Source organism: Gossypium hirsutum, chromosome A06 (assembly GCF_007990345.1).
Source record: "Gossypium hirsutum isolate 1008001.06 chromosome A06, Gossypium_hirsutum_v2.1, whole genome shotgun sequence".
Taxonomy (NCBI): domain Eukaryota; kingdom Viridiplantae; phylum Streptophyta; class Magnoliopsida; order Malvales; family Malvaceae; genus Gossypium; species Gossypium hirsutum.
The window spans coordinates 6000698-6027791 of NC_053429.1; the positions used below are offsets into that span (position 1 = coordinate 6000698).

Genomic DNA, 27094 nt, shown 5'->3' on the forward strand with positions numbered 1-27094 from the left:
AAACCCAAACCAAATTAAAAAAAAAAGGAATGAAATAACCCAACCCTAAAACTAAAAGCGATTTTGGATCTGGAAAGGCGAAGCCGAGGGTGAACCATGAGCGGCGATACGAGTGATTCCTCCAGTTACTTTGATGGGCAAGAGCCAGATGAACTGATCAGGGCCCTCGTCCGGAAACGGCCGGGTACCGATGGTAAAATAGCGCATGGTTTGCACTTTATTGATCTGGAAAGCAATAAAGTCTTTATTAGGGCGATGCCACCTGATGCTCCTTCATGTTCCACTGCCGTTGCCTGTGGCAACCACGTTTACGTTATTGGGGGAATACGCGAAAATGATGCTAATTTTCGTGGTTATGATGCAGTAAACGATGTTTTCCAATTAGATTTGAAGGACCTTGAACGTGGGTGGAGAAAAACTACTTCTATGTTGTTCCCTCGGGCTTTTCCCCTGGTTCTTGCTGCTGAAGGAAAGATTTACGTCTTCGAACATTGGGGTTCAGAATCTTTTGGCGAGGTTTACGATATAAGTGGGGATATTTGGGAACCATTGTCGCCCCCTCCGGAAGATATCGATCTAAGTGTTCCTGTTCTAGATTCTTCTCGATCTCGGATTCTGGTGTACTGCGATGCCAGTGATACTCTTTACGCTTATTACTATGATCATGGGTTTGCCTCGAACAAAAATTTTGTTACTGGTCTGACTCAGCGACAATCGTGGATGATGTGCTGTATACTTTGATTTATAATTATTCTTGTAAGTTCCGTTCTTTGGAGGTGTATAATTTGCTTGATAAGAAACATTTTCCCGTCAAATGGTCATCAGAATTTTCAGTGGCTCCACCACTGGGTAGCACTCTGTATCGTTTGGGCAATGGCAAGCTTATTTTGGGTTGGGTCAACCAGTTCCGTAAGCGTTTTGAGTACATAAGATTTAATATTTGGTGCAACGAGAAGGGAAGGATTCAAGCAGCTGCAGAGCATAAATCTGCCATTAGTGTTCCATATCCCGAAGATATTTCTAATATATGGTTGTTCTGAATGAAGGTTAGATCCCCCTTCATATCACTACTACATCATAATTATTCATTTGCCTATGTTGCTTGCCATTACATTTGGTTTGCTCTAAATGAAGGTTAGTGCCCCCTTCACATCACTACCACATCTTAATTATTCCCATCCTTGAAAATTGACGGATTTTTCATTTGCCAATACTGCTTGTCATTGCATTTTGTTTGCTTTTGTTGTCGCTAAGAAGTTGATAGTGAGCCTGGAACTTCCTGTATAAAACTTGAGTAATGCTAAGGTATGGAGTAGATGAATCAGCCGTCGGATTTGCATTGTGTGAAAATGTCTGCTCTATTTGTTGTTTTAAATGGGTACGAGGCTCCTAGCACCTTTAGAGAACTAGGAACTCTAAGTTCTGTCTTGCCTTACCCCCAATAGTTGTTTCTAGTTTTTTGTTCCAACAAGAAAATAAAACATCCTGATCTAAACAAAGGCTTAAATTCCTACTTAGGAAGTTGGTAGACTATGACAATGCTTCTGCCTAAAATATCAGAGCGAGGTCATTACCTATAGGCAAGTGAAGATTTAGTAAAATGATGTCCGTTTGTCGGTGATGGATACCACACGTAAAAATGCCAATATTGATAAGGACTATGATAACCTTGAACAATAAGTAAACAAAGTAAAGCTTGACTGCCAGTTAAATAAAATTAGAAAAAGAATTTGGGTGGGTTGTGTTGGGCCAAGCATGGCTCCCTTTTGGTAATTAGGGTTGGGTCTAGTCGAATGATATTGCCCATATTTTGTGCTGGGTCAGGGGCCTAGCCAAACGTGAAAGGTGTTAGTATCCTGTCTAGGCTCGACCTGTCAGCAGGCCTACCTATGACCTAGCTATTACTTAGGTTGTAACTTCTACTTGACTTCCATCCCAACCCCCCTCAAAAAAATTACTTTTGATAACCTCTCTCTACCACAACTCATGATTGGTGTTTCATATTAGTGCTTTCCTAATAAATTCCCAACCCTTTTAACTTCACTCGAAGAGGCTATACAGTTGTCCCAAAGAGGAAGTTTTGGCTTTCAAGAAATTCTGTACGATTGGTATGATCATCATGATTTAACTGGCCTCGGGAACGTACAACCTTCATCACCGCACTTGTTCCTTTTAGTCTCTCTTTCTGTCTTCTTGCAACATCTTGTTTTACTGGTTTACAAGGTTTCCTCATCTTACTGAACAGAAATTTTTGCAACATGCATATGATAAGAAACAAGGTGAAAGTGCAGAAAATATAACTATTACTAAGTGAGAATAGATTTATTCAATAGGCTGAATTTGATTTGAGATAGTGAATGTTATTACTAAGTGAGCTATTAGCTTGTTGAAATCAGTAAGAGAGTGGACAAAATATTACATAAGAATATAACTCTAATAAATGGGAATTACTTAGTCCTACAACTAGAGAATTTGAAGTAGAGAAAAAGTAATTAGTAGGGGACAAAAATGTTTATTTGGAAATTCTTGTTAAATATTTTGCCATCCTATTTCCGGTTTTGTATATCATATGAATCGTATGTTTTCTTGGAAAGTAAGAAGGTTTGAGAGTGATAATTATATCTGTATTTTTTTTCCTCGTTTCCGTGATTTTGTTCTTGCGTGCTTGACTGATGAAGCTCCAACACGCAAAAAGTCAAAAATGACAATGGAATGAATTACATAAGAAGATGAATGCTGCAGACTGCAGATGTATATTTTTTTTAAAAAAAATAGTAATTTGCTTGTTTTAGTTGTTAATTTCTAAAGTAAAGTTAACGGTCAATGTTACAAAGCCAAGGCTGCCGGCTTTCTTCAAGCTGTTTTTGCCACGTGGCCATGTGGTAAAAACATGCATTTTATATATAAAATCAATAGAAAATTATAAAAAAATATTATACGATTTTCTATGACTTTTTATAAATGTTTGTTGATTTTTTTAATGTTTTATACATTAAATACTAGTTTTTGCCATGTGGTGAAAACAACCAGCAAAAAAATGGCACTTTTGGCTTTGTAACTTTGATGGATAACTTTAATGATAAAAGGGCTTAATTTATTATAATTCTAACATCTAGGGGTTCAATTGATTTTTTTGGAAAAGTGTAGGGGGCCTTTTTTGGTTTTTGTCCCTTAAGCCTTCAATTTTCGCTGCAATGATATAAAATTATGTTCCTAATCTCAGATTTTTTTCCCCTCCCTTTTAGGCCTCAAGCTGGAACGTATTGGTGCATGGAGTTGAGTCAAGACCCATGTTGATGGTGAAGAGAGACTTTGAAGACGCTGTTGCGGATGTAATTGGGTGCTTTCTTTTTGGATATCGAAATATTGACAAAGTTAAAATTATATAGTATTATGATTTTGCGCTTTATTCAGTTCTCTTAAGGCCATCTCTCTTGCCCTTCAAATAACACTCATTATGTGGTTTGAATTTTTATTTTTTAAATTAAATAAATGTATTTGAAAATTAAATTAAACCTTCGTGGTCAGAGGCGAATCATCCAGGGGGTTGGCAGGGGGTCGGACCCCTAAAATGGGAAATTGTTATTTTGGCCTTATAAAAAATTTTAAAATTTTAAGATATTGATGAGAGTGAAGTATAGTGGTAAACTTTAAATTTCACGCAATTTTGCATATTAGCCCTAAATAATTTAAGAAATTTGAATTTTCTACTAAATAAGCATTTAACAAATCCATGGATTTAGAAATAATCATAAATGTTATATTTGGAAGTATTTTACTATCCAATATATGTAGCGTTTGGGAACTTAGTTTTAAATTTTGGATTTGACAAATTCATACTTTTTTTTAATACCATTTTAAATACATATTATATTGAAACAAATACATTTATAAAAAAAATAATTTAAAGATCATCATATTAGAGTAATAGATTTAGGAGTGTTTAAATTTCGGTTAAAATTAATCGGTCAGTTAACTAATCTAATTCGATCAGAGATTGGTTAATAATTTTTTGAAAGTTCAGTTATCGGTTAATTTGGCTCGAAAGCGAGTAATTAACCAAATTAATCAAACTTAATAACTAATATCATATATTATATGCATTAGGCTTAGCCTACTGCCCACCTAATCCCCAACCAGCAGCTTACCCCAGCATTCCTAAGTCCTACCCAATATAAACCTAATCTAGTATAATTTATAAACCCAACCCAATTTAAAGTATTGGGACTGAATCCCCAACTTTCATAAAATACAAGTACTAATAGAGATATTTAGCCGATTATTTTAACCTGAAAGTTTCAGGGATGGACTTGCTCAATTGGTTTGCAGACAAGCCTAGATACAAAAGCTTGGACATAAGTCTTAGTTTCAAGGGTACACTACAGAAAGTTTATTCCCATTCAAACCAAGATAAAGCAAATATGTCAACTTTTGCACAACCCCCAATAGGAAGAAACTACACCTTGAAATTTATTGTCAAGTTAATGAATTTTAGGTTTGGGTAAACAGCTAAATATTTAGATATATTCCCTGTGAGTCGGTTTTTTTCAAGGTGGACTCTCTTTAAGCTGGTGCAAATTTTCAACCCTTGAGGGATTGGCCCAGTAAGCTGGTTGTCATCTGCTGTGAAGTATTCAAGTGATCCACCATGGCAAATGCCTTACGGCAAATTTGTGTTAATTATATATTGATATGGACAAATTTGGTATAATTTGAGGTTTATAGAACCAGATTGTTTTTCAATAATTATATATAATATTAATACCAAGTATAAAATCAACCCAGACTCCAACTAATCTAGCCCCACCCATCACCATCATATGTAGTATTTAGCTCAATGAGTCTGATAGCCGGAGGCAACTACCATTCATTACACATAATCACACTCATTAAAACCTTAAAACAGAATAGAAACATAAATGTGAGATGAACTCCCCATGTGACAATTAGAAAACCATTAAATTTTTTAGAAACAATTTTGAGGATTTTATTAAAAGCTTTATATCCACTTAGTTGTAGCAATCTGGGAATTAGCCCAGCCTAGTGTGCTGTAACTCGATTGCGATGGTCTTCTCACAACTTCAAATGGGTAAGAAGCTGTTATCCATTTTTTAATTTAGTGACTTCCCATATTAATTTAATTGCATATAGATTAATTATTTGATTTAATTAAGTGTTATAAAAATATTATTTGGTTGATTTAAATAAAAAATCTCTAAGATATGTTTTGAAGCCATTCAAATCAATCTTCACTAAACATTAGATCCAATTTGCTTGATTTAAATAAATCCAATCTTTAAAAATTTGTTGCTTCATAATATCAATCTTTAAATATGGACTAATACATGTCCATAATATCAACTAATTCATGGCCCAACTATATTGTTTCAAAAAATTGCTAACTTCAAATACGACAAATTATAAAACCTTGGGCAGTTATCGACATAATTGTAGATACTTGGTTTCGTTGCTCTTACAAGTGCCTCAACAATTTTAAAACATTTTCTTTTAAAAGCAATTTCAATTGGAGTCTATAGGATACCAAACTAACAAATTTAATTTTAATAGGCATAAACTTCTATTGCATTTTATTAGAGTTCATTCAACTAGGACTGAGAATTCAGTCGAGTCGAGTCAAAAAATTTCGAGTTAAGTCGAGTCGAGTTAACAAATCCTATTATTTATGCTCAATATTGTGTTTATATGGACCAATTATTTAACTAGTAGACAAAGTATATGATTATTTAACTACATAAACTATATAATGATTTTGCCTTTTAACTTAGAAAATGTAAACATTTATCAAAACGACGTAGTTTTGCATTTTCTTAGTCGGATTTTCGGATAACTCAAATTGTATAATTCACATTCGAGTTAAACCAAAAAATTTGATTTTTTTATTCGAGTTGATCTGAATAACTCGATTAACTTGAATTGTTTAACTCAAAATTTAATTTTTTTTGAGTTTTTCGAGTCGAATCGAATTTTGCTCACCTCTACATTCAACCATTCACTCCAATCTTGAAACATTAGATTTATTTGTGGGTCGAGTTTAAATAAAATATAGCATGTTATTTGACTGAACTTGACTTTACTCAAAGCGAAACGTTACTTTTCTACCCAAATTTAACTCAAATAAGTTTGAAAGAATTCGAGTTTGACTTGATCAGCACTAGAGGTGATTATGGGACAGGTTGTAACAAAAATTCAGGCCTGTTTTATAAGCCCAGCCTAGCTCGACCTGACACCAAAAATAGGCCTAAATTTTTGTTCAAACTTGGTCTGGATAAAAAAAAGTTAAAACTTGAGCCCGGCTCGATCTGCCCGTATTATTATATATATTTAAAAAATATAATAAATAAAATATATTAAAAACATTAAAATAAATGTTTATCAACAAATTGAAAGTAAATTAAAAAAAAAGTCTTTATTCTTAAACAGCATTAAGATAAGTGCCTCTAAAAATAAAATAGTAACAAAATTAACAATAAAACAATACTAATACAATATCCAAACAATAATACATAACAATATAATAGTGAAATGGTAATAAAACAGTGACAAAATAACGATTTTTTTTTTTGCAAATTTAGGTCGGGTCGGGTCGGGTTTGGGCAAAAAAAAGCTTACTTGAGACTCGACCCATTTTTAAATGGACTTTATTTTTATTTTTTGCCCAAACCAATTTTTTAAGTCTAAATTTTTGCACAGTAAATCAGTGAGATTAGGATTGAAATATATGACTTGGCGACACGGTCGTGTATCATCTGATAAATTTCTAAGGTGCAAGTTAGTGAGTTACACGGCCTATGTAACGCCCCAGAATTGGTTTAGAAGTATTTAGGTTAGTTGGTTGGGTCAGCAGTTCGGTGGGACTGTTAAGTTGATTTTTATGCTTTAATGCCAAAATGACCCATCTGGGTTAGTGGCTAGGTCTTTGGTAGCTTAACGTTTGGTCTAGAGTTTGAGTCCACGTGTGAACAATGTGAAATTTTTTTCCGCTTTTTAAGTATTTTTTATTTACAATTTTAACTCCTTAAAATATATGTTAAACCTTTGGAGGGTTTTTGATAAATTGGATATTAATTAAATTGTTTTGGAATTTATTTTTTATAAGAGGATAAGAATAAAAAAAAATGTTTTTGTAGTTCCACACTTTACTCAATTCCCCATTTTTTTTTCCCACTGTCTCCATTTTGGCTTTCACGCTTGTTTTCTTTTGTTGCTAGGATTTCCTTTCTGTCGTTTCTTTTCCTTCCTCCTCTCTTCCTCTTCAAATTTCTTTTCATTTTCACCACAATCATGCCCCGAAACCCTTGTTCTTTTTGTGCCTCCCCTTCTATTCATTTACAACTCGTTGCTTGATTTTCTTTCTTCCTTTTGCTGATTTTGTTCCTCCATTGTTGAATGTTTTGGCTACTCAAGGATCTCATTGTTGCATCGTTTTGCTCTCTGGCAGTGTAAGCTTGTGGTGATCTAATCAAATTTGCTCTCCTTCTTTAATTCTCTGGTGGTCGAATTCTTCATGTATACTTTTTGTCTGCAAGGTGTAGATCGGGAAGAAAGCGAGGCAAGTTTGAATCGTGGCGCGTTTCGTGTTGTCAATAGTGCTTCAGTTTAGCAAATTCAGGTGTGGGAAATCTTTTGTCAACTGTATGCATGGGCACTAACCATATGCTATGTGATTTTGTGATTTGCGAATCCTCTGCGAATCTTTTTTTCTTATACGAATATGAATGCAAATCCTTAACGAACACCTCTGCAAACCTCTTGTCTTATGTGATATATTTGTAACCTCTGCGAACCTCTCTGTGAACCTCTTATGTTATGCGAATTTGTTTGCAACCCTGTATGTGTTTATGTGTGAACTTCTAAATTAGTGTTTAGTGAAACGTATGTGCTTTACTGCTAGAATTGTGTTCTGTGAACTGTATACATGTGTACTATATTGAGATTATCTATAGTGGGGATACTCAATCTAATGAGATCCTAAATCATGTTTAAGAAGCCGAAAAATTGTGCGAATTGTGTTAGCAGGAACGTGACTGTGCAGTGGTACGGGGAATACCATATTGTTTTCTCGTAACTTAATCCTGGGAAATGCGTTCTAGTGTTATAAATTGTTCTACTAAACTCTTATCTAAGCATTTTTTAGCCCAGGATTAAATATTTTTAATGATCAGTTTCTATTTTCACCAAAAGTCCGTAGGTTTCATTGTGCCGCTCACTACTGTCATCTCCTTCGCCGCTCCAACCTTCAACTGTCTCCGTCCCGCCGCTGGTCAATCTCATCCAATTCCAGGTGTGTTTTTTTCAATCCCTTCTATATTCAATCCTACTTGTCCTTGAAGTTGCCAGTAAATCAATTTTTCTTTTTGGGTTTTTGCTCAAAATTTTCCTTTCCTCTTCTGTTTACAAGATATTCTGCTTTAGTAGTATTAGCATAAGATTGCAGCAATCTTGCTTTGAACTGGTATGAATGTCCGTAAGGATCTCCTATGCTATTGTAGTGGTAAACTGCAACACAAGATATAGTACCTGGAGATACCATTAGACCAAATGTCAACCGCATATGTATTTTGTTCCCATGGTTAATTCTTCATTTGATCATTGTCTCCTTTGTTAATTTAATTTTTATTTTTGGTTTGCAACAGCTATGTCGGAACCAGATTGTGCGATTATAAAAGTGGATGATAGTGTGTATTATGGAGTGCTAAAGATTTCAGGAAAAGAAATTAGCTCCACTTTCTTGCGGTTTAAAGACGAAGAGGAAGCTTTGGAACTATACAAACATTTAGTGGAGCATCACGATGACTGGATATTAAGTTGCCATCATCTTGTACGGTATCAAGATGAATGGCTGGTTGCACTAGAATATTCTAAAAATATTGTAACATATTTTAAATAAAAGATGGAGAGGTGGGAAAGTGGTAACCGAAATGAGCGTGAATGGTTCAATTACATTAGTGAGGATTTCGGTAAGATCTTAAAGGATGTGGCTTGTAAATGGGCTAAAAGTAACAAGAGCATTTACACGCAAGATCCGATAAAGTCTATATTCATCACTAATTTTGGTGGGGAGGTAAAGTTTCTACCCAAATTGAATGCATCTGACCAACCAATGAATGGTGATATTGATGACTTGAAATTTTTGATGAGCTACATCGTCAATATGCCATTCGAATCTGTTATCCAAAATTATGAGAATTTCAATATGCCGAATGAATTATCATTGTTTCTTGGCCAGCTCAAATCTCAAAACTTGTAAGTTATCTTTCATATATTTATTTTAAAGTTCGATAACTCATATGTTCTACTTCATTAATTTTATAATTTTTTTGTTTACTGATTTGCTATGTCCAAATGGATAGGAAATATATGAGTCCCGTATTTCTACTGGATGCGCCTTTATTTTGGAGACCTGTTGATAAGTTCCATTTTATTATAAATCTGGATCACATGATGAAGCGTGGAGAGATTAAGTTGTATATTCTTGATCAAAGCCTACATACCTTGCGAAAGAAATATTCATATGATTGGATGTCGGCGGTGTAAGGTGATCCGGTGCTTAAATCTATATTCGAGCATGCAGAATCTGGTTACTCAACCTATTCCTTTTCCTCTGTAGTACGGTACTGCTCTAATGTTTACCGTCATTACAACAACAATAAAACACCAAAAGTAAGATTTCAATATTTTTTATTATGATATTCTATTTACTTTTGCTATTAACTTTTACTTAAGTTGTTTATTTTATAGATTAGCATCATTGACATTGAGAATGAGTTGAGTAGGCAACTGCCAGAACTGTATCTTCATCTATTTGAAGGTTTAATCAATTATGCAACAAGAACTAAAAGCAAGTAAGGAATATAGAAAAATTATATTATCATTGTAAAATTGTTTTTTTAATTCATTTTAAATGAATATTGTTATTTTAATGTTTTGATACAGGCACCCAGTTTTTTCGAAATCAATTATTTCTGAAAATATATGAAAGGTAAGCAAGTTGGTTTTCTCTTTAAATATATTTAGAAACTGTCACACCTCAAAGTCTGGACTAGAAGTAGGAAAAAGAAAAGAATAAAAAAATCATGAGATTAAGAGGAAGAAAAGAAAATACGAGTTTAGAAAATTCGGGTGAGAGAAATACGGGTTAGAGAGTAGTAACTAGAACTTCGGATTAGCTTAGGTGAGATTAGAATTGAAATTGAGGATCAAATTGAAGCAAATTACTTCAATTGAAATCGAGAAATTCGATTTGTTAAAACAAGTCGCTAGAAATTAGACTATGTTAAAGATTTAATTTCATGCATGTTGATATTAATTAATTTCATGCATGTTAATAATATATTTAATCTTCTTACTTATTTGTTTATTCAATTTTATTATGTTTGTAATTGAATTTAAATTATGTTAGTACTATTGAGTATATATTACTCAGCGTACAGTTATATTTATTTTTGTGCGTAGGTCTCGGATGGGAACTTTAGTAAATACATGGTCAAGCATCCATTTTCTCCAGCTCAACTCGAAAGTCATTTTGTTGCTATTTTGTATGTTGAGTCTTACGGTATGTAACTAGGTTAGTAAACTTGTTACTTGAGTAATTTTAGGTACTTTTGGCGCTTTTAATATTGTTTGGTACTTGAGTCTCTATTGAGTACATAGTTATAAAGCCACCAGCTATTGTCTAGCATAATACAAAGCTGTTTGAGTTACAACCAGACCAAATCATATTAGTCGCATTTCATAATAACAGGTCAAGTCAAATACATAGTTTGATTTGGTATATGTAGTTTTAAAAAAAATTGGGTCGAGCCCGAGTTTAACATATATAATTTGGATCGGGTTTGAACAAAAAATTTAAGTCTGTTCTTTGAACAGGGCTCGGGCAACCACGTTCACGTTCTTGGGGGAATAAGCAGAAACGGTGCTACTTTTGGTGGTTATGATGATGTAAACGATGTTTTCCAATTAGATTAGAAGGACCTTGAACGTGGGTGGAGAAAAACTACTTCTATGTTTCGTTTGGGCAATGGCGAGTGTATTTTGGGTTGGGTCAACTATATCGATATGAGTTTTGAGTACATAAGGTTTAATATGTGGTGCAACGAGCGGGGAGGGATTCATGCAGCTGCAGAGCATCAATCTGCCATCACTGTTCCATATCGATCCAAAGATATTTGTGATATATTTTTGTTCTAAATGAAGGTTAAAGCCCCCTTCATATCACTACTACATGTCTACATCATAATTATTCATTTGCCAATGCTGCTTGCCATTACATTTGGTTTGCTCTAAATGAAGGTTAGTGCCCCCTTCACATCACTACCACATCTTAATTATTCCCATCCTTGTAAATTGACTGATTTTTCATTTGCCAATTCTGCTTGTCATTGCATTTTGTTTGCTCTTGTTGTCACTAAGAAGTTGATAGTGAGCCTGGAACTTTGTGTATAAAACTTGAGTAATGCTAAGGTACGGAGTAGACGAATCAGGCGTCGTATTTGCATTGTGTGAAAATGTCTTCCTTTCTCCAAGACTCAGTTTTATTAGGACTATGCGCTGTGCTCTATTTGTTGTTTTAAATGGGTACGAGGCTCCTAGCACCTTTAGAGAACTAGAACTCAAGTTCTGGCTTTGCCTTACCCCTAATAGTTGCTTCTAGTTTTGTGTTCCAAAAAGAAAATAAAATATCCTGATCTAAACAAAGGCTTAAATTCCCGATGAAGTACTTAGGAAGTTGGTAGACTATGACAATGTTTCTGCCTAAAATATCAGAGCGAGGTCATTACTTGTAGGCAAGTGAAGATTTAACTGGCCTCGGGAACGTACAACCTTCATCACCGCACTTGTTCCTTTTAGTCTTCCTTTCTGTCTTCTTGCAACATCTTGTTTTACTGGTTTACAAGGTTTCCTCATCTTACTGAACAGAAATTTTTGCAACATGCATATGATAAGAAGCAAGGTGAAAGTGCAGAAAATATAACTATTACTAAGTGAGAATAGATTTATTCAATAGGCTGAATTTGATTTGAGATAGTGAATGTTATTACCAAGTGAGCTATTAGCTTGTTGAAATCAGTAAGAGAGTGGACAAAATATTACTTAAGAATATAACTCTAATAAATGGGAATTACTTAGTCCTACAACTAGAGAATTTGAAGTAGAGAAAAAGTAATTAGTAGGGGACAAAAATGTTTATTTGGAAATTCTTGTTAAATATTTTGCCATCCTATTTCCGGTTTTGTATATCATATGAATCGTATTTTTTCTTGGAAAGTAAGAAGGTTTGGGAGTGATAATTATATCTGTATTGTTTTTTTCCTCGTTTCCTTGATTTTGTTCTTGCGTGCTTGACTGATGAAGCTCCAACACGCAAGAAGTCAAAAATGAAAATGGAATGAATTACATAAGAAGATGAATGCTGCAGACTGCAGATGTATATCTGAAAAACCAGTAATAGATTATGGAGATCGTTTCTCCTGTTGATGTGGTCTGCTGATGGATATGTGTGTATATATTTTTAATTATTATTTTTATGGACTAGAATGATTATATTATATATCAATAAAAAATACTTTAATTTTGGCTAAAGGGTACAGAAAAGCCCCCCAAACTTTTTCAAAAAATCAATTAAGCTCGCTGAACTTTTTTGTTTTGACTCAATTGAGCCCTTGAACATTTGAATTACAATCAATCAATCAAGCCCTTTGACTGTTAAAGTTAACGGTCAATGTTACAAAGCCAAGGCAGCCAGCTTTCTTCAGGCTGTTTTTGCCACGTGGCCATGTGGTAAAAACATGCATTTTATATATAAAATCAATAGAAAATTATAAAAAAAAATATTATACGATTTTCTATGACTTTTTATAAATGTTTGTTGATTTTTTAATGTTTTATACATTAAGGGTATGTTTGTTTGCTTGTATTTGATTTTCCGGAAAATGTTTTCCACATTTTACGCTGTTTGGAAGCCTGAAAATAATTTACATTTAGAAAATATTTTCCAAAACATGGGTAAAATCTTCTCTATTTTACGGAAAATGTCTTACAGATTATTTTTCCGTAAGACATTTTCCATCTCTTCATCCAGGTAAAATCTTCTCCCTCCCTTCCGTTCTTCATTTCTTTCTCCCTTTCTCTATTTTTGCAAATCACATTCCTCTTTTTCTCTCTTTCTCAGGCAAGGCAAATCTACAAAGGCAAATCTCTCTTTCTAAGGTAAGATATTGTTCTTTTTTTTTTTCTGGGTTTGGGTAAAATTTCGTGAAATACATGTTTCTGTGTGAGCAGTAGAGAAAGTTTTTTTTTTTACAGTATCAGCCTCTCCATCGTTGTAAATGTCTTCAACTTCTTCATGGATTCCTCTTAATAATTTTTGTGTTTTAAGTGTTTCCTTTTTCTCTTTTCATATTTTCTTTGTGCTTGTTGCATGGAAGAAGAAATGGTTTGGGTTGTTTACGTTTCTGATTTTGGTTCAGTAATGTATCACAAATCATTTTGCAGCATAATGTTAGGTTTTTAAACCTCCAAGATAAATTTATGACACATTTCATTTTTCCTTTGTGTTTGATCCATGCTTTGTAATCTCGTTAAAACCCATGTTGCTGTACCTTAAGTTGGTTCTTGTTTATCGATTTCATTCTTTTTTTTTGTATAAAAATTATCCTGTCCATAGGGAATGCAGATTTTGGTGATCAGTAAGCAAAAGAAAAGTTTGTGCATCTTTGATCCATTGGGTTTTTAGGATGATTGTAAAAAGAAATAGAAAGATTCACTGCCCTATTTTTAGCATTCAATTGTATTTTTCTCTGAAGCAATGTCAATGGTTGTCTTGTTGCATATACAATTAATTTACCTTTCTACATGTTCTCAACTTTCTTTCACTACGATTCACAGATTAGATGCTCTTGTCTTTTGCATGTATAAACAAATGAACATAACAATAACATATAGTGGTATACCATATAATTTTGGTTTATATATATATATATCTTAACAACATGTTAATATGAAACATAAAAAACTTTCAAAGACATTCACCTTTATGTTGAGTGCTGCGATGTGTGTTTTGGAGCCCATTTCATCCCAAGATTTATTCATTGCTGCATGTTTTCTTATAACATCATTCAGGCAAAACATGGATGAGAAGGTTGTTGTATAATTCTTATTTATGGATGGTACTGTAGATTTTAGTTTATCAAGGGACAGATTAGGCATATTTTGTAACAAGTTGCTTGCAGATCCTTATCATTTATTTGTAGGATAGTATCAAGTTAACAAATGCCTCTTGATGGATGCAGTTCAATGAAATGAAAATTTTTAGGACAAAGCTTGTACTGCTTTAATGTTATATTCTTATTTATGTTTTTGAAATGTTTATTACCTGGTATTGGTATTTTCTGGCTTGTATGCATAGGATGATAAATATCCACTGCAGGGAGAAATATAAGCTTTGGTTATATCTGATAAAGTAAATCATATTATTTTAAAGATGTTTTTGTTAATTCATATCGTGCAATCATGCTACGATATCCAGTTAGGCCTAAGCCAGATTTGTTTACCACGTTGCTGGGGGAGCTTTAGATTTTTGCTTGCTAGGTTTGGTTTTGTCATTTACTTTCTCCAATGCTGATTTTTAGCTGGTTAAAATAGCCATAAAAATCCCTGTACTTTTCATAAATTTGAAAATTAATCCTTGGTACTTTTATTTCTAACAATTTAGTATCTCTACTTTTTATTAGATTTCAAAATTCAAGTCCAATTGTTAACACTCAACACTGTCAAAATTATTTTTTTAGTTACATGCTTATCAAGTAAATATCTTTTTTTAATTTTAATATATCACACTAATAAATTTAACTATATTAATAATTGGACTTGAATTTTTAAATCGAAAAAGGAGAAGAATTAAATTCTTGAAATTAAAAGTATAGAGTGTAAATTTCAAGTTTATAAAAATTACTGGCATATTTTAATCTTCTGTGTATCTTGTGGCTGTGGCTGGCTTGTATTTTTTTTTTGCTCAACACCTGTGACTGTCTTGTAGAAAGCTACTATAAGGTATGTGTAAACTGCTTTGGTAAAATATGTGCTAAATTTGCGAGTCATAGTGATGTGTGAGTTGTGTAATGTGTGAGCTACAATGATGTGCGAGTTGTGTAATGTGTGAGCTGTAGTAATGTGTGAGCTGCGAAAATATGTGCTAATTGTCCTTGTATTTCTAGCTTTTTTTTGATTTTTTTGTGTTGAGATTTTCATATTCACTATGGTATTGAGAACTCTCGTGTATTGATCAGAGCCTAATATTGGGTGTATGCTAGTTGATTTCTAGTTCTCTATTGGGGCAGCATGAATTCTAGTTGTATTACTATCAGATAAAAATAATATAATAAAATAACATTTAGCATGAATTAATGATATTATAAAAATAAAATAATAAAATAATATCAAATTAAAATATAAATATTAATTCTTAATTCATAAATTTAAATATAATAAATAAACAGTAACCATAATTTAACCTAAAATAATCTATACTAACATAGATTTAATAAAAATTCGACATTATTAAAGGTTTTTTTTCAACTTTTTTAATTAACAAAAAATAATTTCAGTCGTTATAATTATTTTAATAAATATATATCTTTAAAGTCTTGAATTTTGGATATCTTCATGAGCTACTAGTGTATTAGATATCAATTTTCATATATGTATGTATGCACTTTAGTCATGGTAGCTTTATTCATATATGTGATCTTATGAAAAGCTTGCACCTTTTTTGTAGTGATCAAATATTTGTGTGGCATTGTTTTGTGTAGATGGATCGTAGTCAACATCAAAATGTAATTGCTGCAGTCGTGGCTTCAGTTTTAGCTTTTAGGGCTCTTTGGATTAAAAAATTAAAATTAGGAAGGAAATTACTTCTCACCCTCGTGTGAATCGAGATTATGAAAGAGAAAATTATATTAATAGTATTTTATATAGTGGTGACCAACATTGTATTAATATGATAAGGATGAGACCGATTGTCTTTTTTAATTTGTGTGATATTCTTAGTAGGAATAGTTTATTACAATTAACTAAATCTGTGAATATTAGGGAGCAAGTAGTAATATTTTTACATATAATTGGTCATAATGTAAGGTTTCGAGTGATTGGATCTAGTTATTATAGATCAACTGAGACAGTTCACCGTTACTTTAGGATTGTATTGAGAGCTATTTTGAAATTTTATAAACTAGTTATTAGATTACCTGATGAGTCAACTCCTAGTGAAATCAGAAACAATCGAAGGTTTGATCCTTATTTTAAAGATTGTATTGGAGCATTAGATGGAACTCATGTTCGTGCATCCGTTCCACCTAGCATTGAAGGAAGATTTCGTACCCGTAAAGGGGGGACGATACAAAATGTATTGGCTGCCATTACATTTGATTTGAAATTTTCCTATGTTCTAGCTGGTTGGGAAGGTAATGCACATGATTCTCGTATTTTAAGTGATGCACTTTCACGCCTAAGAGGATTAAGAATTCCAGAAGGTAATAATTATCATTAAATACCAAATAGTTCTAATAAGCTCATAATTTATTAGTATTAATTATGTTTTGTAAAATTGTAGGCAAATATTATCTTGCTAATGCTGGATGTGGCATCCGAAATGAATTTATTACCCCATATCGTGGTGTCCAATATCATTTAAAAGAGTTTAGTGCTCAGGGGCCTGAAAATGCAAAGGAACTCTTTAATTTTTGACATTCATCATTGCAAATCACTATTGAACGTGTTTTTGGGATTTTAAAGAAACGGTTTCGTATATTAGATGCTGAACCATTTTGGAATTTTCAAACTCAAGTAGATATAGTTTTGGTTTGTTGTATCATTCATAATCATATCATGGGAGTTGATCCTAATGATTTACTTAATCAAGGATTATACGAGGAGTTTGAGTCTGATTTGATAATACCAACTCTTATGGAGCGAGAAGAAAAAGAAGAAGCAAGAGAATGGTCTGCTAAGAGAGACGAAATTGAACAAATTATGTGGACTGATTATATGGCTAGGAATATTAGGTAGGTTTAGGTCTTAGGTTTGTTGTTTCTATGTTATGTATGTTTTAGTATTAAAATTGCTCTTTTTTTGTTAATGTTTGTTGGATAATGATATTAAAATTTTAGTTTGTTGGATTTTGAAATTATTATGTCTTGAATTTGTTAGATATTGATTATGTTAAGCTTGTTAGATATTGAATTTATTATGTTTTAAGCTTGTTGGATATCGCAATGATTGACAATGAAAATTATTAATGTAGAATGGGTAAGGGCAACAAAGAAGGGACCTCCAAGCAATTCAGGTGGACAAAATCGATGGAACATGTTTTTCTTGAAATTCTAGCAGAGGAGGCCCAGAAAAGAAATAAGCCTTCTAATACTTTCAAAACAGTTTCTATTAAACGAGTTGTCGAAGCTATTTCTGAAAGATTCCAAGTCCAATGCGATGCGAAGCATGTGGAAAATCATTTGAGGACTGTAAAAAATTAATGGCAAACTATATACAAAATTCGAGGTGAAAGTGGTTTTGGATAGGATGATAACATGAAAATGATCACATGTGATAGAGCGACATATGATGCAGCAGTGATGGTAATATATGTATATATATGTTAAGTATATTTCAATTGTTTTATACTTTTATTCTAATTGTGTATAATATCCAACAGGCACACAAGAAGTATGAACCATTTTTGAATAAAAGCATTGATCATTATGATGAAATGGCTTTAGTTGTTGGCAAAGATATGGCAACAGGGAGTTTTTCCAGAACATTTGTCGACAGATTTGGATGATGCTAACCAAGATTCAGTGCCTATAGACTGCTACAATGAAGAGGATGAAGAGGTAAGAACAAATGTATCTTCATCTGGCACATCCAAACGTAAAGGAAAAAATATTTAAGAAAGTGTCGTTGATGAACAAGTTAAATTTATGGGTGAACAACTTGGCAAAATTGCTAATGCTTTGGAACAACTTACTACGGATAAGACACGACAACTTTACGAACAAGCGATATCGATGGAGGAAGAAGGATTTCATGATGACTTCTTGTGTTCTGTGTTTGATTATCTAGTGAGTCATGAATCTGAGGCCAAAGCTTTTTTAGTTAAAAATAAGAAACATAAAAAAATTTGGCTTCAAAAATTTTCCCAAGGTTGAAAATATTGATACTTTTATGTGGTGTAATATTTAGTTATGCACTTGGACAATGTTGTTATTTTGTGGTGCACTACTATAATTATGCATTTGGATAATATTATTAATTTCTAGTATTAATTGTGGTTTGGAAGCTAATTTATAATTATTTAATCCTTTTTTTTTTTATTTTTTTAACACAATTATAAATAATTTATTTGAATTTGGTTGTTTTCAATTTATGAAGGTTAATATTGTAGCTTAATAATTGAGTATTATTATATATTTAATTTAATTTAATTATTTATAAATAAATCATTGCAATATATGTAAAAATAATTTAAAATATAAAAATTTATTAATATGTATATAAATTTATTAATATATGTAATAAAAACAACTTTTACGGAAAATATTTTCAGGAAATCTGCCAAACAACAGAAAATATTTTTAGTAAATCATTTTCCAGAAAAGTAAATCACTTTTTAGAAATCATTTTCCGGAAAATATTTTACTGGCAAATAAACAGACCCTAAATACTAGTTTTTGCCATGTGGTGAAAACAACCAGCAAAAAAATGGCACTTTTGGCTTTGTAACTTTGATGGATAACTTTAATGATAAAAGGGCTTAATTTATTATAATTTTAACGTCTAGGGGTTCAATTGATTTTTTTGGAAAAGTGTAGGGGGCCTTTTTTGGTTTTTGTCCCTTAAGCCTTCAATTTTCGCTGCAATGATATAAAATTATGTTCCTAATCTCAGAATTTTTCCCCCTCCCTTTTAGGCCTCAGTTGGAACGAGTTGGTGCATGGAGTTGAGTCAAGACCCATGTTGATGGTGAAGAGAGACTTTGAAGACGCCGTTGTTGATGTAATTGGGTGCTTTCTTTTTGGATATCGAAATATTGACAAGTTAAAACTATATAGTATTGTGATTTTGCACTTTATTCAGTTCTCTTAAGGCCATCTCTCTTGCCCTTCAAATAACACCCATTATGTGGTTTGAATTTTTATTTTTTAAATTAAATAAATGTATTTGAAAATTAAATTAAACTTTCGTGGTCAGAGGCAAATCATCCAGGGGGTCAGACCCCTAAAATGGGAAATTGTTATTTTGGCCCTATAAAAAATTTTAAAATTTTAAAATATTGATGAGAGTGAAGTATAGTGGTAAATTTTAAATTTCACGCAATTTTTCATATTAGCCCTAAATAATTTAAGAAATTTGAATTTTCTACTAAATAAGCATTTAACAAATCAATGGATTTAGAAATAATCATGAATGTTATATTTGGAAGTATTTTACTATCCAATTTATGTAGCGTTTGGGAACTTAGTTTTAAATTTTGGATTTGACAAATTCATACTTTTTTTTAATACCATTTTAAATACATATTATATTGAAACAAATACATTTATAAAAAAAATAATTTAAAGATCATCATATTAGAGTAATAGATTTAGGAGTGTTTAAATTTCGGTTAAAAATAATCAGTCAGTTAACTAATCTAATTCGATCAGAGATTGGTTAATAATTTTTTGAAAGTTCAGTTATCGGTTAATTTGGCTCGAAAGCGAGTAATTAACCAAATTAATCGAACTTAATAACTAATATCATATATTATATGCATTAGGCTTAGCCTACTGCCCACCTAATCCCCAACCAGCAGCTCACCCCAGCATTCTTAAGTCCTACCCAATATAAACCTAATCTAGTATAATTTATAAACCCGACCCAATTTAAAGTATTGGGACTGAATCCCCAACTTTCATAAAATACAAGTACTAATAGAGATATTTAGCCGATTATTTTAACCTGAAAGTTTCAGGGATGGACTTGCTCAATTGGTTTGCAGACAAGCCTAGATACAAAAGCTTGGACATAAGTCTTAGTTTCAAGGGTACACTACCAGAAAGTTTATTCCCATTCAAACCAAGATAAAGCAAAGATGTCAACTTTTGCACAACCCCCAATAGTAAGACACTACACCTTGAAATTCATTGTCAAGTCAATGAATTTTAGGTTCGGGTAAACAGCTAAATATTTAGATATATTCCCTCTAAGTCAGTTTTTTTCAAGGCGGGCTCTCTTTAAGCTAGTGCAAATTTTCAACCCTTAAGGGATTAGCCCAGTAAGCTGGTTGTCATTTGCTGTGAAGTATTCAAGTGATCCACCATAGCAAATGCCTTGCGGTAAATTTGTGTTAATCATACAGGTTTTAACTTGAAGCTTTATCGAGTGAGTTTTGTTGTTTGATAGTGTGATATAGGAGTCAAGAATTATATTGCAGAATATTGTGAATTGTATTTCCCGTAAGATAGAATTTGTTTGTAAATTAGATCGGAGGTTACGAGATTAACTCTGTTAACTCAAAAGATTGGAGGTTACGAGCTTAACTCTGCTAATCTTAATAATCAGCTGGGAGTGTAGATCCATAAGTTGTCAGAAAGCCAAAGGTCGTGATATTAAATCAAGCGAACCATAAGAAAGCCAAAAATCGTGATCGTAAATCAGCTTGACAACCAAGAAAAAATCGTGATCGTAAATCAGCTTGACAACCAAAAAAGATATAAGTCGGATCTATACTCACACATAGAGCATGCAAGAATAGAGCAGCAAGATACTCCATAAATAGTAAACTAAAGTCCCTTAGGAAGGCGAGGAGAACCAAGCTGTAGCACATAAGATCAATATCAGATCATATTTGGGACCATATATTCCGAAAGATCCACACCAGTTGCAAACTTATAGTATCAAAACTTTTATGAGATTGTAGAAAAGACGAATAATTCCAATGGATATTCTGTGTCTTTTGGCGTTCTATCTCATAAAAAACCTCATCGTCAATAGATGAATGCTTATTCATATCGAAATGTTCTGGTGCAATGTTTAAGAAATTTACAAGTTTACTAAATGTCTGATTTTCAATAAATTGTACTTGGAAAGTTCCATCACTGAAGAGGTGTGGCGCAAAAAATCCAAGGATGTTCCTTATTGTGCAGTTTTCCAAGTAGCTTTTTCCTGTTGCTCACGTACAATAACACCATTTTGTTCCAATCCAAGGTATTGTGATAGATAATCAAACTCGCGGGAGGAAAACATATTTGCCTGAAGTGATACCAACATAAATATGACTATCTCAACAAGTGCAGATTCGACAGTAGTTCGAAACCCATAGTTATACTCGCAAAATCCAACTTCAAAGGCTATTTATAACTTATCCTATATCAAGAGATGCAAGTGCATGCATAATAATCAAGAGAAATCGTACAAACATGTCAATATCCCAAAAAGTAATAATAGTATGGACCCGAATGATTTCATTAGTCATTTACCTGATAACATCCTTCACCAAATCATTTTGCTGCTCCCTATTCAATCCGATGTCTGAAATTAGTGTCTTTTTAGTTTAGAGACAACGGTGTTTTTTAGGGCAACTGTTGGTTCTTTTTGGAAGATGTCATGGTTGATATTAGACAAGGTCCTCTAACGTATTGGGCATGGGACTTTGAGGCTGAGACTGCCTTTCCCTTCTCGTTATCATTATGGTCTCTATAAAAGAAATCATTGTGACCTTCTCAAGTAGGCGACCTAAATGTTATTTGAGCGAAATTAAATAGCTTTGGTGGATTGATTGTTCAATGGAAAGAGAACCAATCAATGCTTTACTTTGCTTCCTGAAGTTCTATCCGAGTTTAGAAAGATTTTATGTTACACTTGATCCAAAATGCTATAACCTGCCCAACAGTGTAAACAACTTCAACACTTGGTGTCAAACACTGTATTTTCTTAACAGCTAAACCAAGATCGAAGGCAATTTCTTCTGAGTAGCAATTACTACCCCATTAGCAGCTTTGATTCTAAGAGATGTTTAACCCGATTCGATTGCCGACAAGGGTGCTCGATTTGATCTAGCTTTCCTGAAGGACAAGATGCAACACTAATGAGGCCAGAACGATTAGTACGACTGGTGAACTCAGTTTTGTAAACACTATTATCATAAGCACCAGTTGCTGTCAAAATTTTGAGAAAGGAATATCACTACTATCAAAGCCGGGAGTCCAACTCCAACGCATCTAACCAATTGAGGGAAACCATGTGAATAGAGACAAAGTGCAGTGAAAGTCGCAAAAGGAAACTCGTATAAAAAATAAAGTTGGATTTTGGGAGCTAGCCAAACACCTACAAATATAATTATCGCAGAAAGCACATGCAAAGCAATATATATATACACACACAAAGCTATCAGCTTAAAAAATCAACATTTTTATGTACTGAATAAACAAAAAACTCAAAACTTGGTTTAATACTCTAAATCCTAATGGAATAGAGCTGTAATGGAATAAAGCTGTAATGGAATAGGGCTGTTATCAGTAATTCAATTGTTTTGTTGAATGTAATGGAATAGAATTGTAATAGTATTATTATGTTTGGTTGAATGGAATAGATATGTCATAGCATAAATAAAAAAACTAAAATGACTATAATACCCTTAGCAGAATTTTTTTAGATATGGGTATTAAATTTTAATAAGATTATTATTAAATATAATTTAATAATAATAAAAATAAATAATTTAATCATATTAATATTAAATTATATTAAAATGTTTTTTTATATTTAATTATATTAAAACATTTAAAAAAATTATTTACTATATTTTAAAATAGTATACTATTATTTGAACGCATTGCTTCTCAGGTTATCTCAATTTTATGATTTCGACTAAAGTTTCGTTTGTTATTTACATAATTTTTATATAAAACTTTTTACCTGTGTTATAATCTAAAATTAATTAATTGTATTAAACACAAAATTTTTATTACAAATAAAAGAAAAAGTCACAAAGCATCCAAAAGAGCATCTTTTTATTTTTCTTTTTTCAACTAAAAGAGACAAAAAATGTTTGTTTATCTACATGATAAAATTGGAAAAAGTGATGTTCATGAGAAAGTTTTGCATTAATGATTGCTTTAAAGGAAATGATTAAACAAATTATACCAAATGATATAACCCTTAAACGCTCAAGATTTGGCAATTTAAGTTTCCCTGGAATTGCCAATTTATCTGCTTAGTTACTTTGTCCACCAAATCCCAATGCTCCATAACAATACTCCCTCAACAGCTTCGCTATCCGATTCGATATCGAAGAGATAAATATAATTTATTCTAATTTTTGAAGAAAATAATACAAAATTCATTCAACTCTACACATCATCAGTAATGGGAAGATTATTATACCACAACAGTGCCTTTGAAAAACTCAACACCAAGGTTTTCTGCAACAAAATTGAGGTCTCTCAAAACTGTGAACTTGTTCATCCTGTTGAGCCAACAAGCTTTTAGTGTAAGAACTAAGCTACTCCAGGCAATCCAGAAGAACTTTCGTGCAATAAAAAAGCGATGACAATTCCCATTGCTTTGCCAAACCAAAGCCCTGCCATCTTATTCTACCAAATTTGTCAAGCAAGAAAATGTACCTTCAAACAAGTGAAAAAGCATCTTCTCAGACTAACAAAATAGAACTGTATGAATATTAGTTATGTTATTAATTAGGATATAAGAAACTTTTGATTACCCAGTTAGAAGGTTCAGTATCTTAAGTTCCTTTCGGAAGTAATAAGGATCACCAAATGAATAAACAATATGCCTCTGAAGAGCATCTTTCCTCCATCACTAGATTTCCTCATAAATCGAAGAAGCAGTCGTTTAATGGGATTCAAGCATAAGAGCCAAGAGTTTATAAAAGATACCTGATAATAGCGAATATATTATCATTTAGCAACACATAATAATTTCCAAACACGATTATTTTAACAAATAACTTATATAAAACATAAAATCAGCTGTCAAGAATTTCCATTCAAATACAGTAAATAAAAAGACAACTGTATTATTAATTATAGGCTGATCTGATGAGCTATAAGCTCAACTAGGATAGTCATAACTCATAAGTCATACCAGCATGGTTAACTTCTATTCTTGTTCACTATTTTATTTGTTTGTTATTATTATTGACTACAGATGCATGTAACTATAAGTTCTTTCTAGCAACAGAAAACAGAGAATAGTTGATTCACCACACATTCCAAAAAGGAATGAAAAGTTAAATAGCAAAAATATAGAACCTCATATAGCTGCACGCTCTTAGACTCACTAAAGGGCATCATAAAAAGGCTTGCTTCAAGAATTGACCATAACCTAACAAGGAAAAGGAGTTAAAATGCATCATCAACAACAATAACCATAAACAAGAGAAAAGAAAAGTTAGTAACCAACAACATCTTTTGTTTCTCATGTTTTTGTTGTTTTCATGATTACAATTTAGTGATAACCCCTCCATTGCCATGGAGTCGCTGATATGCCTCTTATCACAATTTTAAAGCAATGCACTATCTATTCAACATTCTCTTACCATGAAAAAAATGGAAGATTTATAACATCATTAAGAAATACATAAATTTAATCCAAAACAAACATAGAAAAAGCAAACCATACCTGAGAATTTGCTCTAAATGATAGACAGACTAAAGATGCTTCAGGGACAGCCAACTTGCTAGCACCAACGCAACTTGCATAAAAAATAATCAGCAACTTTGATTTTCTACCATCAGAATATATAACATCCACGGCAAGAAACTTCCTTGCTACAATTCCGGGAATTAGAATCTTATTTGCCAATGCAATCTGCCAGAAAAAAAAAGGTTTACGGAAAGTAACATTAATTTTACTCAGAAATCAGTTGCAATTCAACTAATTTGAACAGATTTGCAAATGATATAGCCTATATGTATATAAAAAGAATAAATTAGTTAATACCTTACCACTGTGCTGTTTTAGCTCAGACATATCATCAAAATATCCTCTATTCAATTCATCAGCACCACCCTAAATCAAATTAAAACAATTATTTATATTAAATTTCATGGAAAAAAGAGCACGTAACAAAATTTCAATAAACAAACAAAGCTTAAACTTACAGTCTTGCTCGTTTTTTCTCAATTTTTTCCTTGTTTGCAAGCTGCACACACAAGACAAAAAGTTAAAAAGAACTATAACTTAAAAAATCAAATATTTTAGAGTTAAAAAGGGGGAGATGAATGAATTGCCTTGTAACTATCGAAGAAGCGAATGGATGATTTTGAAGCAAAATGTTGAGAGGGTGAAGGGAAAATCTTTAGGTCATGACTTAGGAGGTATTGACAATTTGAAATCGAAGGTCGTGCCCGGTTTATCACTCGGTTTACCCACAACATTTTTAGTTTTCAATTTAGATTTCAATTCCCCCTCTAAGAACCCTCCTGCTCTTTCCAACAATCGATGGAATTTTATAGATCAAGAAAAAGAAATGGAAGAGAGGAAAAGAAAAACTCTATTGAGAGAAAGAAAAAGAAAGCAGAAAAAAGAGGGCAAAAAAATTGGAAGAGAGGAATATGGAATGAACAGAAGGAGAAAGTGGGGAGCCTTTCAGGTGAGAAAATGAGAGAGGGCAAAGTGGGGAGAGTTTTTGTGGTGATGGTTTCCTTAAACATCGAATCAGTAATCGGTGGTGAGAAAACAGAATAAAAATTAGGCAATTTTACTGTATAGGTCCGTAATGGAATAAACTCGTAATAGAGCATTCCATTAAAGCTGTTGTAACACCCCTAGCCCGTATTCAACGCCGGAACAGGGCTCGAGGCATTACCAGAACATTTATTCAAACAAACATATCATTTCAGAACTTTTATTGCATATATTCATACATATGGTCCCTAATAAGAGTTAACGAGACTCAATTTATACAATAGAAGCAATTAGGGACTAAACCGAGAACTTTAAACTTTTCTGAAACTTAGAAAATTTTTTCATGAAAAAGGGGTCACACGCCCGTGTAGCCTAGGACACGTCCGTGTGATAGGCTAGACATGGCCATGTTAGCAGCCTGTATGCTCGCACACGGCCTAGTGTCTATTGGGACACGCCCGTGTGTCTTGCCCGTGTTGAATATAATTAGAAATGTAAGTTGTAGTGGTTTTCACACGGCTTAGACACACGCCCATGTGCCTGGCCCGTGTTCCACCACACGGCCATGACACGCTCGTGTGCCTGGCCCTACCCAAAACCTTGGTATTCTGCCAATTTACTCATGCATCAAAGAAGGCACACGGTGGAGACACACGCCCGTGTCTCTTGCTCGTGTGAAATTACTCTAGCTACTGACTTGAAATTTTAATTTGCATGTAGCACACGGCCAGCTCACACGCCCGTCTGGTCTGCCCGTGTGGCTCAAATATGCTATTTAAAAGACACATTTCTAACCCAAATATCATACACTTAACCTGCATGATGTTGTACAGAATAATCAGGCATTCATAGCCTTCCAATAACAAGTATATCATGACACCATAAAGAATCAACATGTCATATATTATCATGGCAATCCAAAAACTTTGTTATCAAAACATATCTCATATAAACAAGCCATTTACATAGGCTAACATATTACAAACACTTAGGCTATCATTAGCCAACATATCCTATACATGCCATTTACTCAAAATGTGATATTAATTGTACCAAAATAATGATTGATAGTGTGATGTGATCTCCGATGAGCTCCAAGTCTATCGAGCTTTTGAGTTTACTATAAAACATAGAAAAGTAAACAGAGTAAGCAATTAAGCTTAGTAAGTTCATATTAAACAGAATACTACTTACCATTATCACAATATAAGTAAGTAATCAATTTGGCCAAAGCCTATCACATGATCATTCAACCACGTTAGACATATAACCACATATAAGTCATGTGTGTTAGACATTCAATATGAGCTCATGTCATGTAATTCAGAATCTTTTTGCCTGTTGAACTAAGTAGAGTATCGTAGGAAAACCTAACTGTACTTTTTAGGCGTAC

General features: G+C 32.8%; 1 protein-coding gene, 1 long non-coding RNA gene and 1 pseudogene across 15 annotated transcripts; 2 read left to right on the top strand and 1 right to left on the bottom strand.

Annotated features, from left to right (window-relative positions):
• On the top strand, positions 1 to 3515 carry LOC107963230 (uncharacterized). Its single transcript, XM_016899796.2, has 2 exons — positions 1 to 1046; positions 3246 to 3515. The coding sequence occupies exon 1, from the start codon at positions 97 to 99 to the stop codon at positions 739 to 741; it is 645 nt and encodes a 214-aa protein (XP_016755285.2). The 5' UTR covers positions 1 to 96; the 3' UTR covers positions 742 to 1046; positions 3246 to 3515.
• Positions 3516 to 7143: 3628 nt separating this feature from the next.
• Positions 7144 to 18335, top strand: LOC107962474 (uncharacterized). Of its 14 annotated transcripts, none has more exons than XR_005928301.1 (13): positions 7148 to 7460; positions 7554 to 7630; positions 8203 to 8302; positions 8655 to 9264; positions 9372 to 9681; positions 9760 to 9863; positions 9955 to 10000; positions 10474 to 10573; positions 10888 to 11310; positions 13190 to 13227; positions 16937 to 17078; positions 17318 to 17648; positions 17726 to 18335. It is a non-coding gene; the product is annotated as an uncharacterized lncRNA (long non-coding RNA). The 14 variants fall into 14 exon arrangements; XR_005928308.1 differs by having other exon boundaries at positions 10888 to 11214; XR_005928305.1 differs by having other exon boundaries at positions 7144 to 7460; positions 10888 to 13227.
• Positions 18336 to 23340: 5005 nt separating this feature from the next.
• LOC107962473 (uncharacterized) lies at positions 23341 to 25714 on the bottom strand (annotated as a pseudogene).
• Positions 25715 to 27094: the final 1380 nt, after the last annotated feature.